This window comes from Hyla sarda, chromosome 3 (assembly GCF_029499605.1).
Source record: "Hyla sarda isolate aHylSar1 chromosome 3, aHylSar1.hap1, whole genome shotgun sequence".
Classification (NCBI taxonomy): Eukaryota; Metazoa; Chordata; class Amphibia; order Anura; family Hylidae; genus Hyla; species Hyla sarda.
Window position 1 is genome coordinate 24,448,801 of NC_079191.1, and position 14,145 is coordinate 24,462,945.

The window sequence follows — 14,145 nt, forward strand, 5'->3', positions numbered from 1 at the left end:
CAACATCATACCTACTGTAAAGCATGGGGGTGGAAACATCATGCTTTGGGGCTGTTTTTCAGCAAAGGGACCAGGACGACTGATCCATGTAAAGGAAAGAATTGATGGGGCCATGTGTCGTGAGATTTAGAGCGAAAACCTCCTTCCATCAGCAAGGGCATTGAAGATGAAATGTGGCTGGGTCTTTCAGCATGACAATGATCCCAAACACACTGCCTGGGCAACGAAGGAGTGGCTTCGTAAGAAGCATTTTAAAAGGTCCTGGATTGGCCTAGCCAGTCTCCAGATCTCAACCCCATAGAAAACCTTTGGAGGGAGTTGAAAGTCCGTGTTGCCCAGCGACAGCCCCAAAACATCACTGCTCTAGAGGAGATCTGAATGGAGGAATGGGCCGAAATACCAGCAGTGTGTGAAAACCTTGTGAAGACTTACAGAAAACGTTTGCCCTCTGTCATTGCCAACAAAGGGGATATAACAAAGTATTGAGATGAACATTTGTTATTGACCAAATACTTATTTTCCACCATAATTTGCAAATAAATTCTTTAAAAAATCAAATGTGATTTTTGGATTTTTTCTTTTCATTATGACTCTCATAGTTGAGGCATACCTATGATGAAAATTACAGCCTCTCATCTTTTAATCCATTGCTTCACTCATCCATGCTTATAGTCCACTGCCTCACTCCCCCTTATGCTTATAGTTTATTGCCTCACCCCCCTCCATGCTTATAGTCCAATGTCTCTCTCCCCCTTATGCTTATAGTTTATTGCCTCACTCCCCTCCATGCTTATAGTCCATTGCCTCACTCCCCCCATGCCAATAGTCCATTGCCTCACTCCCCCCATGCTAATAGTCCATTGCCTCACTCCCCCCATGCTAATAGTCCATTGCCTCACTCCCCCCATGCTAATAGTCCATTGCCTCACTCCCCCCATGCCAATAGTCCATTGCCTCACTCCACCCTATGCTTGTAGTCCAATGTCCCTCCCCCCCCCCCCCCCCATGCTTATAGTCCATTGCCTCACTCTCCCTTTATAGCAGCGTTTCCTAACCAGGGTGCCTCCAGCTGTTGCAAAACTTGCCTTTGGCATGCTGAGAGTTGTAGTTTTCCAACAGCTGGAGGCACCTTGGTTGGGAAACGCTGACCTTATAGTCTCCATTGTCTCTTCCCCGTCTCTGCTTCTTGATGGTTTCCTGATATCTGTGCATGCTATATTCTTTTTGCAAATGACAAATTGTTTAAAAATAAATAAATACAATTGTTTAAATAAAATTAAACCATCCGTTATTGATAAAAAAATAACATTACTGTACTACATATAGCTTGTTCATATATTTAAAAAAAAAATTTGTCAGAAATGTTTATTTAAAGAATCTTCTGCTTCGATACGGGAACACCCCTCTTTGAGAGGACATATAGGTTGGTTGACCCATTTAATATGGTGCCCCCCAGCACCAGTCACATATGAACATAGCTAATAAATTTGGGGACCCTCCTGGCTGTAAATGAAGAGAAATTACCTAGAAATACTGTGACATAAACTGTTGTCCTTGAGGTTTGTGTTTCGAAGTAGAAAGTGTTTCACGGTATCATAAGTTGTCAGATCTGAGGACGACAATAGAGAAAATTTTATAAAGAATAATTAAGGTTTTACTGTTTAGTACAGTCATGGCCGTAAATGTTGGCGCCCCTGAAATTTTTCAAGAAAATGAAGTATTTCTCACAGAAAAGGATTGCAGTAACACATGTTTTGCTATACACATGTTTATTCCCTTTGTGTGTATTGGAACTAAACCAAAAAAGGGAGGAAAAACAGCAAATTGGACATAAAGTCACCAAACTCCAAAAATGGGCTGGACAAAATTATTGTGAAAGTGAAAAACTTTTTTTATTTTTTTTTTTATCAACTGGTGCCAGAAAGTTAAACAGATTTGTAAATTACTTCTATTAAAAAATCTTAATCTTTCCTGTACTTATTAGCTGCTGGATACTACAGTGGAAATTCTTTTCCGTTTGAAACACAGAGCTCTCTGCTGACATCATGAGCACAGGGCTCTCTGCTGACATCTCTGTCCATTTTAGGAACTGTCCAGAGTAAAAGGAAATCCCCATAGAAAACATATGCTGTTCAACTTTCTGGCACCAGTTGATTTAAAAAAAAAAAAAGTTTTTCACCGGAGTACCCCTTTAACTTAATATTTGGTTGCACACCCTTTGGAAAAAATAACAGAAATTAGTCGCTTCCTCAGGGGTGTGGAAATAAATAAAAAATAAAAAAAATTGTTGTCCAAGGGACTAAAACGGAGCAGAATCTACTTGTCCCTCATAAAAATCCACCTGTCTTGGTACAAAATAATTCTAACCCAAATAGTATGTAAATAAGGTCTTTTATCAATAAAAACTTGATAGGCAGACCAGTATATCACCCCATTAGGTGGATAGGGTACCTGATAAGAAAGTCCGCCTCATTAGTGGAATACTGAAGTGCAAAATAACTTATCCTGACCGCTGGAAACCCCTCCCCCCAATCTTTTGTAAGGGGCCCTGGCAGGAATGGGGGCTTGTCCGCATGACTGACAACCCCCCCCCCCCTTCCCATGTATCCCATAGATACATGGAGGGGGCATTTCAGCAGCCGTGTCATGCAGGAACGGAACATTCCCTTCATGCCGTCTGCTGGGGCCTCAAACAAGAGATGGAGGGGGGTTGTCCCAGCGGTCAGACCCCCGCAATCACCTATGGGGGATAAGTGATTTTGCACTACAATATTCCTTTAAGTAGGTAGTCCCCTTCAGGTAAGTATGTCCCTTTATCAGGGAGGGATCAAGTAGGGCCCCCTGCACCATTATGTTACCCCCCCCCTCCGATGCTCCCTGCGTCATATTCCCCCCTCTGATGCCCCCTGTGCCATTATATTCCCCCCCTCTGATGCCATTATATTCCCCCCCCCTATGCCCCTTTTGTCATTACATTCCCCCCCCCTCTGATGCCCCTCGTGTCATATTTCAGCCCAACCCCCTGCCCTCTCCTGTACCACATTATTTAAACCTCACCTCCTCTCTGATCCCCTGCTACCTGTCCGCCCCCATGTGTGCTCCGGCAGGACCACTGTTGTTACTGGACCGCATCCTCTGTCCGGACGGAGGGGGCACGCGATGAGTGACATCATCGCACGCGCTTACGCCGGGACGCTGTCATCCTGCGTGGCTCGCTATAGGCTGCAGCGCACAGCTGCAGTCTATAGGAGTTTAGTTACAGGGCAAAACTGATTGCCCCATTATATGTGAATTCTTCAGGCATTTAGCCCTGCTTGCCCGAAGCAGGGTTAAATGCTTGAAGAATTCACCTTCCCTGCGTGTTCCGGGCATCGGGCGATGCAATTTCCACATCCCTGCTTCCTATAACCATCAATAAGCTTCTTACACCTCTCAGCCGGAATGTTGGACCACTTTTCCTTTGCAAACTGCTCCAGGTCTCTTATTGGAAGGCGCCTTTTCTCAACAGCAATTTTAAGATCTCTCCACAGGTGTTCAATGGGATTTAGATCTGGACTCATTGCTGCCACTTCAGAACTCTCCAGCGCTTTGTTGCCATCCATTTCTGGGGGGCTTTTTGACGTATATTTGGGGTCATTTTCCTGCTGGAAGACCCAAGATCTCGGACGCAAACCCAGCTTTCTGACACTGGGCTGTACAGTGCAACCCAATCCTCAGATTTCATGATGCCTTGTACACATTCAAGGCCCCCAGTGGCAGCAAAATAACCCCAAAACATCATTGACCTCCACCATATTTCACTGCATGTACTGTTTTCTTTTCTTTGTAGGCCTCATTCCGTTTTCGGTAAACAGTAGAATGATGTGTTTTACCAAAAAGCTCTATCTTGGTCTCATCTGTCCACAAGACATTTCCCAGAAGGATTTTGGCTTACTCAATTTCATTTTGGCAAAATGTAGTCTTGGTTTTTTATGTCTCTGTGTCAGCAGTGGGGTCCTCCTGGGTCTCCTCCATAGCGTTTCATTTAATTTAAATGTCGACGGATAGTTCGCGCTGACACTGATGCTCCCTGAGCCTGCAGGACAGCTTGAATATCTTTGGAACTTGTTTGGGGCTGCTTATCCACCATCCAGACTATCCTGCGTTGACACCTTTCATCAATTTTTCTCTTCTGTCCACGCCCAGGGAGATTAGCTACAGTGTCATGGGTTGGAAACTTCTTGATAATGTTGCGCACTGTGGACAAAGGCAAATCTAGATCTCTGGAGATGGACTTGTAACCTTGAGATTGTTGATATTTTTCCACAATTTTGGTTCTCAAGTCCTCAGACAGTTCTCTCCTCTTTCTGTTGTCCATGCTTAGTGTGACACACACAGACACACAATGCAAAGACTAAGTGAACTTCTCTCCTTTTTATCTGCTTTCAGGTGTGATTTTTATATTGCCCACACCTGTTACTTGCCCTAGGTGAGTTTAAAGGAGCATCACATGCTTATTTATCCACAATTTTGAAAGGGTGCCAATAATTTTGTCCAGCCCATTTTTGGAGTTTGGTGACATTATGTCCAATTGGCTTTTTTCCCTCCTTTTTTTGGTTTAGTTCCAATACACACAAAGGGAATAAACATGTGTATAGCAAAACATGTGTTACTGCAATCCTTTTCTGTGAGAAATACTTCATTTTCTTGAAATATTTCAGGGGTGCCAACATTTACGGCCATGAGCGGTCCCTCAAGTTACAATATTAAAGGACATCTGCAGCAAAAGACAACTTATCCCCTGGGATAGGGGATAAGTTTCTGATCGAGGGGGGTCTGACCGCTGGGACCCCCCTCGCAATCTCCTGCACGGGGCCACGGCTCTGCCGTGCAGGAGGCGTGCCGGCCGCAGTGTGACATCGCGGCTGACACACCTCATCCATGTATCCAGAGAGGTCGACACTACGCGCATTAGCTGCTCACATAGAGCGTCAATGCAAAGCCCCGTTTGGGAGCTGGGACCCCCCGCGATCAGACACTTATCCCTTATCCTGTGGATAGGGGATAAGTTGTCTTTTGCTGCAGATGACCAAAAGGTCATTCAAAAATAGGAAAAACTGAGGATTAAAGAAAAAATAAGTAGATAACTACCGTATTTATCAGCGTATAACACGCACATTTAAACTTAAATTTAAAGGCAAAAACCGTACCTGCGTGTTATACACCGATAAATGTGGTGGTCCCCGATTTAAAGTGGCCGCAAGGGCGGCTGCTTGTTAAGCATCAGCAGCCTGGCCGCAGTCACTATAAATCAGTGACCAGCGGTGGCTCGTGCGGGCTCAGATTTCTCTCCGCTCTACTTTTTATTTTCCTTAAAATGGAGCCGTCCTCACCTGGTGTCCAAAGGAGAAGCTAACCCTGGTACAGGTAAAGAGTACAGAACATGTAATACCTCCCTGTACTGTAGGGGGCGCTACCAGACACCAGTCAGTGCATATACTTAAGTAATACAGGGGTTTTACCAGTGAACGCCCATTCTGATTGGTCGGTTCTTCCAGCCATTGACACGTTTCACAGTTCTGGACTGTCTGTACATTGTATGTTGAGTCTGGTTTCAAGTTACAATGGTCCAGAAAAGACCATTTTATGTGGAAACTATTGTATGTTGAGGCCAATGTAAGTTAAGGGATCACTGTATATTAGGGGCTCAAGGAGTTTTCCCATCATGAAGGTTTATGGAACATCCTCTGTGACCCCCATCTTCTGGGAGGGCAGGGCCTGCGGACCCTCTGTGCACCAGGTAAGGAGGAGGCGTCTGCATCCAGGTGGAGACCATACGTGGCTCTCTCCATACAAGTCTATGGGAGTTACGGGAACGGCAAATGACAAGACACTCATAGAGTAGAATGGAGAAGACTGGACATGGCTGACAATATCTAATCCCTTTCAGGTCAATCTTAGCCTATGGCTGCCTTACCTGGCACAATGGGTGTTAGAGGACTCCCATATATTAAACAGGTGGGGGGGTCTCAATTCAGGTTCAGGATTTGAGAACATCTAGGTTTTCTCGTCCTATCCCAGGAAAAATAGAATATAAAAGTCTACCCGAAAATGGTAATAAGATATAAACTAAAGAATCACGGCACAAAAAAGGAGTCCCACAGCTCCATAGAGGGAAAACTCAAAAAGTTAGAAAATTGTGATTTAACCACTTAAGGACCAATTCATTTTTCCCTTCTCGCCTTCTAACTCCTATTTTCTTCATCTACACACCCATATAAGGCTTGTTTGTTGCAGGTCCAATTGTACTTTGTAATGAATTTCTTCATTTTTCCATAACATATACTTTGAAACAGAAAAAAAAAGCAACTCTGCAAATTTGGGGAGGGGGGGGGGGGGGGGGGTCGAATTTCTTTTTAAGCCATTCACTGTGCGCCTTATCATTATGATCCTTTAAGTCAGCATGCAATATAACACTACCTAAGTTGTATAGTTTCCATCATGTTTTAATACTTAAAAAAATAAATTCAAAACTTGCCATTCTCAGATTTTTTTGCGCCGTGACCTGAAGTTTTTATCGATACCATTTTCGTATGGATTGGATTTTTCCATAGGGTACTACGGTCCAAGACATCTTATCCCCTATCCAAAGGATAAGGGATAAGATGTCTGATCACAGGGGTCCCTCTGCTGGAGACCCCCCAACCCCCGCCCCCCCGATCTCCCTGCTGCACCCAGCGTTCGTTTAGAGCGTCAGGTTAGGCGCCGGAGGCTCGTGATGTCACGGTCATGCCCCCTCCCATAGACTTGCATCGAGGGGGTGTGGCAGTGACATCACAAGCCTCCACCCAGCATCGCCAGTCATCCGACGCGGAGCAAAGTTCGCTCTGTGCACCGGATGTCTGGAGTGCCGCAAACGAGATCGCGCGGATCCCCAGCAGCAAGACCGCCGTGATCATATATCTTTAAGATATATGTCTAGGGGCGGAGTACCCCTTTAAGGTGTCTCTTATTTGTGTACAAAATCCATTTACCTCCCATATTTACCAGTGCAGCTCTCTGAACGTTGGGCACCCAACCTGCCCACAAGCCGCGAATTCCTCCTTTGGACACAATAGTCACAAACGCATGATAGACCCCTCGGACTCTGGAAATGGACAAGGAAGATAGTCAGATTAACCCCACAAATCCAGACACCAAACTACTGTATTATACTAGAGCTCTCTCCTGCCAGCAGTCTGCTGTATAATATAATAAAACATGACTAAAGAGTGACTTCCTGCACCAGTGTTTTCAACCAAGGTGCCTCCAGCTGTTGAAAAACTACAACTCCCAGCATGCCCGGACAGCCATTGGCTGTCCGGACATGCTGGGTGTTGTAGTTTTGCAACAGTATGAGGTACCCTGCTTAGGAAACACTGGTCTACACCCAAATAAAAATTAACATTATACAATCCATATCCTTGACCATAAGAAGCAGTATTATTGTAGTTATATTCTTGTATATAGAAGGCAGTATTATAGTAGTTATATTCTTGTATATAGGAGGCAGTATTATAGTAGTCATATTCTTGTATATAGGAGCAGTATTATAGTAGTTATATTCTTGTATATAGGAGCAGTATTATAGCAGTTATATTCTTGTATATAGGAGCAGTATTATAGTAGTCATATTCTTGTATATAGGAGCAGTATTATAGTAGTTATATTCTTGTATATAGGAGCAGTATTATAGTAATTATATTCTTGTATATAGGAGCAGTATTATAGTAGTTATATTCTTGTATATAGGAGCAGTATTATAGCAGTTATATTCTTGTATATAGGAGCAGTATTATAGTAGTCATATTCTTGTATATAGGAGCAGTATTATAGTAATTATATTCTTGTATATAGGAGCAGTATTACAGTAGTTATATTCTTGTATATAGGAGCAGTATTATAGCAGTTATATTCTTGTATATAGGAGCAGTATTATAGCAGTTATATTCTTGTATATAGGAGCAGTATTATAGTAGTTATATTCTTGTGTATAGGAGCAGTATTATAGTAGTTATATTCTTGTATATAGGAGCAGTATTATAGTAGTTATATTCTTGTGTATAGGAGCAGTATTATAGTAATTATATTCTTGTACATAGGAGCAGTATTATAGTAGATATATTCTTGTATATAAGAGCAGTGTTATAGTAGTTATATTCTTGTATATAGGAGCAGTATTATAGTAGTTATATTCTTGTATATAGGGAGCAGTATTATAGTAGTTATATTCTTGTATATAGAAGCAGTATTATAGTAGTTATATTCTTGTATATAGGAGCAGTATTATAGTAGTTATATTCTTGTGTATAGGAGCAGTATTATAGTAGTTATATTCTTGTATATAGAAGCAGTATTATAGTAGTTATATTCTTGTATATAAGAGCAGTATTATAGTAGTTATATTCTTGTATATAAGAGCAGTATTATAGTAGTTATATTCTTGTATATAGGAGGCAGTATTATAGTAGTTATATTCTTGTATATAGGAGGCAGTATTATAGTAGTTATATTCTTGTATATAGGAGCAGTATTATAGTAGTTATATTCTTGTATATAGGAGGAAGTATTATAGTAGTTATATTCTTGTATATAGGAGGAAGTATTATAGTAGTTATATTCTTGTATATAGGAGGAAGTATTATAGTAGTTATATTCTTGTATATAGGAGACAGTATTATAGTAGTTATATTCTTGTATATAGGAGACAGTATTATAGTAGTTATATTCTTGTATATAAGAGCAGTATTATAGTAGTTATATTCTTGTATATAGGAGACAGTATTATAGTAGTTATATTCTTGTATATAGGAGACAGTATTATAGTAGTTATATTCTTGTATATAGGAGCAGTATTATAGTAGTTATATTCTTGTATATAGGAGACAGTATTATAGTAGTTATATTCTTGTATATAGGGGGCAGTATTATAGTAGTTATATTCTTGTATATAAGAGCAGTATTATAGTAGTTATATTCTTGTACATAGGAGACAGTATTATAGTAGTTATATTCTTGTATATAGGAGCAGTATTATAGTAGTTATATTCTTGTATATAGGAGCAGTATTATAGTAGTTATATTCTTGTATATAGGAGCAGTATTATAGTAGTTATATTCTTGTATATAGGAGGCAGTATTATAGCAGTTATGTTCTTGTACATAGGAGCAGTATTATAGTAGTTATATTCTTGTATATAGGAGCAGTATTATAGTAGTTATATTCTTGTATATAGGAGGCAGTATTATAGTAGTTATATTCTTGTATATAGGAGCAGTATTATAGTAGTTATATTCTTGTATATAGGAAGCAGTATTATCGTAGTCATATTCTTGTGTATAGGAGCAGTATTATAGTAGTTATATTCTTGTATATAGGAGCAGTATTATAATAGTCATATTCTTGTGTATAGGAGCAGTATTATAGTAGTTATATTCTTGTATATAGGAGCAGTATTATAGTAGTCATATTCTTGTGTATAGGAGCAGTATTATAGCAGTTATATTCTTGTATATAGGAGGCAGTATTATAGTAGTTATATTCTTGTATATAGGAGCAGTATTATAGTAGTTATATTCTTGTATATAGGAGCAGTATTAGAGTAGTTATATTCTTGTATATAGGAGCAGTATTATAGTAGTTATATTCTTGTATATAGGAGCAGTATTATAGTAGTTATATTCTTGTATATAGGAGCAGTATTATAGCAGTTATATTCTTGTATATAGGAGCAGTATTATAGTAGTTATATTCTTGTATATAGGAGCAGTATTATAGTAGTTATATTCTTGTATATAGGAGCAGTATTATAGCAGTTATATTCTTGTATATAGGAAGCAGTATTATCGTAGTCATATTCTTGTGTATAGGAGCAGTATTATAGTAGTTATATTCTTGTATATAGGAGCAGTATTATAATAGTTATATTCTTGTACATAGGAGCAGTATTATAATAGTTATATTCTTGTATATAGGAGCAGTATTATAATAGTTATATTCTTGTATATAGGAGCAGTATTATAGTAGTTATATTCTTGTATATAGAAGCAGTATTATAGTAGTTATATTCTTGTGTATAGGAGCAGTATTATAGTAGTTATATTCTTGTATATAGGAGCAGTATTATAGTAGTTATATTCTTGTGTATAGGAGCAGTATTATAGTAGTTATATTCTTGTGTATAGGAGCAGTATTATAGTAGTTATATTCTTGTATATAGGAGCAGTATTATAGTAGTTATATTCTTGTATATAGGAGCAGTATTATAGTAGTCATATTCTTGTGTATAGGAGCAGTATTATAGTAGTTATATTCTTGTATATAGGAGCAGTATTATAGTAGTTATATTCTTGTATATAGGAAGCAGTATTATCGTAGTCATATTCTTGTGTATAGGAGCAGTATTATAGCAGTTATATTCGTGTAAATAAGAATAGTGTTCTAGCAATTATCTTGGTGTCCACAGAGGAGCAGCATTATATTAATTTTCTACTCCATAAAGGACAGCATTTTATATTCTTTTCCAGTCAGCAGCATTAGTTTATCCTGGCAACAGCTAAATGGACTAGAAAGTTCATTGCTCTTTCCAGAATAAAGAGAACTCTGTGTCCTACCTTAATGGGAGAAGTGTCAATAAGAATAGAAAAGAGGGAATAGTGCAAAACATTATTCCTTACATAATTATATTATATGCTTAATAGTTTTTACAATATCCATGAGGATAATGGGGGAGATTTATCAAAACCTGTCCAGTGGAAAAGTTGCTGAGTTGCCCATAGCAACCAATCAGATCGCTTCTTTCATTTTTCACAGGCCTAAAGTTGCTGAGTTGCCCATAGCAACCAATCAGATCGCTTCTTTCATTTTTCACAGGCCTAAAGTTGCTGAGTTGCCCATAGCAACCAATCAGATCGCTTCTTTCATTTTTCAGAGGCCTAAAGGCCTCTGAAAAATGAAAGAAGCGATCTGATTGGTTGCTATGGGCAACTCAGCAATATTTCCTCTGGACAGGTTTTGATAAATCTCCCCCAATATCTCAAAAACCAATAAAAGGACCCCATATGCCCCAGAAGATATACATAGGGTAGTGTTTCTTACAGTTTATATAACAGTGGTCTCCAAACTATGGACCTCCAGCTGTTGCACAACTACAACTCCAAGCATGTCTATTTATAAGGGGAAGAAGTGGTGACAGGTCCTCTGTAATACCAGTGACGGTCTTCACTCACCGAGGGGGTTTTCCTTCAAGTCTCCTCTTTCCCTCCATCTGCATCTGGACTTTCACCAGGTCCGTGGGACTTGCGAAGAACTGTCCAATAGCTCCGGCAGCCATTCCTCCCACCACAGCCTTCCTGAAAAGGAAACCATCCAGAGTTATGACGGGGAACAGAAACCTTATAAAGGAGAAACTAGGCTATTATTAGAGAATAATGTAGAGGTTCTTGTGTATGCCATGTGCTTACCTGTTTTAGATGAAGTGGCAGGCAAGGGGTTTTCAGCCATACAAATTTTTATTTCAGAACATAAATGATTTTCTCATACTGCCTACATTTTGCATAAATCATTTGGCTTTGCAGAGAGAGAGGATGTGGAATCTCATCACTGCAATTCCCCTAATAAGACAAACCTAATCACGTGGCTAGACTCCAGCAACCAGAAGCCTAAACTGCTGAGACACCTAAGTGGGTTGGTGTCAGTTCACATTATGTGCAGTTTTGATGCATTTTATTATTTTAAGTGCATTTTTTTGTGAAATATTGCCATGAGGTGAAAGTCATTTAAACTGTTTTATAAAGATTTCAAGTCTTCAGGCAATGTTCACAGGTTGCATTTATACAGTGTTTTTGCTGCGATTTTCAAAAATTGTTTTAAAAGGGGTACTCCGCTGCTCAGCGTTTGGAACAAACTGTTCTGAACGCTGGAGCCGGCCGGTGCCAGGAGCTCGTGACTTCATAGCCCCACCCCCTTGTGTCATGCCCCGCCCTCTCAATGCAAGTCTTTGGGAGGGGGCGTGATGTCGTTTGGGGACGGGGCTATGACCTCACGATCTCTCCGTGCAGGCTCCAGCGTTTGTAACAGTTTGTTCCAAAACAACGCTGAGCAGGGGAGTACCCCCTTTAAATTAAATTTTACAGTGATTTATGCAATAGCGGTAAATAGCATAATTTTTCCAGTAAGTTTTGGAAAATTACTGCAAAGACAAAAAAAAGTGTGAACACAGGGGAGGTGTATAACTACTATATATCCTGATCCCATAGACATAGCAGCTGCAGTATACAGATAGAGCTGGGAGGGAGGGTCTAGAAGAAGTTAGGAAGGATCTGATAGATGATGATGTCGTCCTGTAGTCCACAGGAAGTCAGCTGACCCAGGACTGATTACTTCCTCTACACATTAAACAGTGCGATTTTTCTGTGAGTCAGGCAGGTGATCACATGACCCAGTTGCAGTTATGAAAAACATGGATGCTGCTGTGGTGGAATTAAACAAATTACGCTGTATGACCAGTGATAGTGAGTGTGCATGATATGAGCAAAAAGACAAACAAGCCTGGAGTGCTTTAAAGGGGTACTCCGGTGAAAAACTTTTTTTCTTTTTTTAAATCAACTGGTGCCAGAAAGTTAAACAGATTTGTAAATTACTTCTATTAAAAAATCTTAATCCTCCCTGTACTTATTAGCTGCTGAATACTACAGCGGAAATTCTTTTCTTTTTGAAACACAGAGCTGTCTGCTGACATCATGACCACAGTGCTCTCTGCTGACATCTCTGTCCATTTTTAGGAACTCCCCATAGCAAACATAGGCTGTTCTGGACAGTTCATAAAATGGACAGAGATGTCAGCAGACAGCTCTGTGTTCCAAAAAGAAAATAATTTCCTCTGTAGTATTCAGCAGCTAATAACTACTGGAAGGATTAAGATTTTTTAATAGAAGTAATTTACAAATCTGTTTAACTTACTGGCACCAGTTGCTTTAAAAAAAAAAAAGGGTTTTCACTGGAGTACCCCTTTAAACAGTGCGATTTTCTGTGAGTCAGGCAGGTGATCACATGACTCATTTACAGTTATTAAAAACATGGATGCTGCCGTGCTGGAATTAAACAAATTACGCTGTAGAACCAGTGATAGTGAGCGTGCATGATATGGGCAAAAAGACAAACAAACCTGGAGTGCTTCTTTAAGGGAGTTGAGCTGCAATACCAGAAACCACCTATAGCAGCCATGTTTATCTCTTTAACTAGTGGATCCTGACGACAAACTGTCCTCTCTGTAGTCATATTCAGTAGAAACAACCTACAGGCTCCTAGAACAGACTTCCTAATACATGGTCATAGTGGTTCAAACTCGGTTTTTTTTAATACAAAGCCCCAAACCTCATAGGGAGATAAATTATAAACAAAAGAATGCCCGATCACACCAAGAAGGTACAGAAAGTGAGCACAGAGATGGCCCTTTATGCCCACTGGGTATGTATTAACTGCCCTTAGGAGGCGACTGGTACTCTTAAAGGGGTACTCTTCCCCAGACATCTCATCCCCCTATCCAAAAGGACCCCCGCGATCTCCCTGCTGCACCCGGCGTTCGTTTAGAGCAGTGGTCTTCAACCGGCGGACCTCCAGATGTTGCAAAACTACAACTCCCTGTATGCCCGGACAGCCAACGGCTGTCCGGGAATGCTGGGAGTTGTAGTTTTGCAACATCTGGAGGTCCGCAGGTTGAAGACCACTGGTTTAGAGCGTCGGGGGCAGCACCAGAGGCTCGTGAGCAAGTCCTATCAGCTTCTGAGCAAACAAAAGTGAAACCGCAGACTCAGCAGAATACGTTCATCCCGCTCAGCACTGAATACATTGGAAAGCCAAACCGTGCCAATGCCCTCACAGGAATGAGCCGAGTGCCAGCTCCAATCTGACATCTAGGGACCTGATGGGTGATAGATGACAATTAAGAGAATCTACAGTAAGTTTGGCACAACCGGATCGAATGGATCGGCACTCTAGGAATGTCTCAGTCCAAATATTAGGGAATCAGAACACTTGGAAAGAGAAACTATATTTTGAAGACTAAACTAAAGTGTACCTGTGTTGTTAGCAAAAAAAACTATTTATATAATGTAGATAATACTATT

General features: G+C 40.3%; 1 protein-coding gene across 2 annotated transcripts in view; it reads right to left on the reverse strand.

Moving 5' to 3' along the window:
- Positions 1-14,145, reverse strand: part of SLC25A27 (solute carrier family 25 member 27) — a 40,748-nt gene that overhangs the window by 20,963 nt on the left and 5,640 nt on the right. For both annotated transcript variants that reach the window (XM_056563912.1, XM_056563910.1), the window contains 3 exons: positions 11,248-11,370; positions 7,014-7,126; positions 1,525-1,609 (listed from right to left, as the gene is read on the reverse strand). In XM_056563912.1, the coding sequence (XP_056419887.1) occupies positions 1,525-1,609; positions 7,014-7,126; positions 11,248-11,370 (321 nt within the window). The remainder of the gene's footprint in view (positions 1-1,524; positions 1,610-7,013; positions 7,127-11,247; positions 11,371-14,145) is intronic.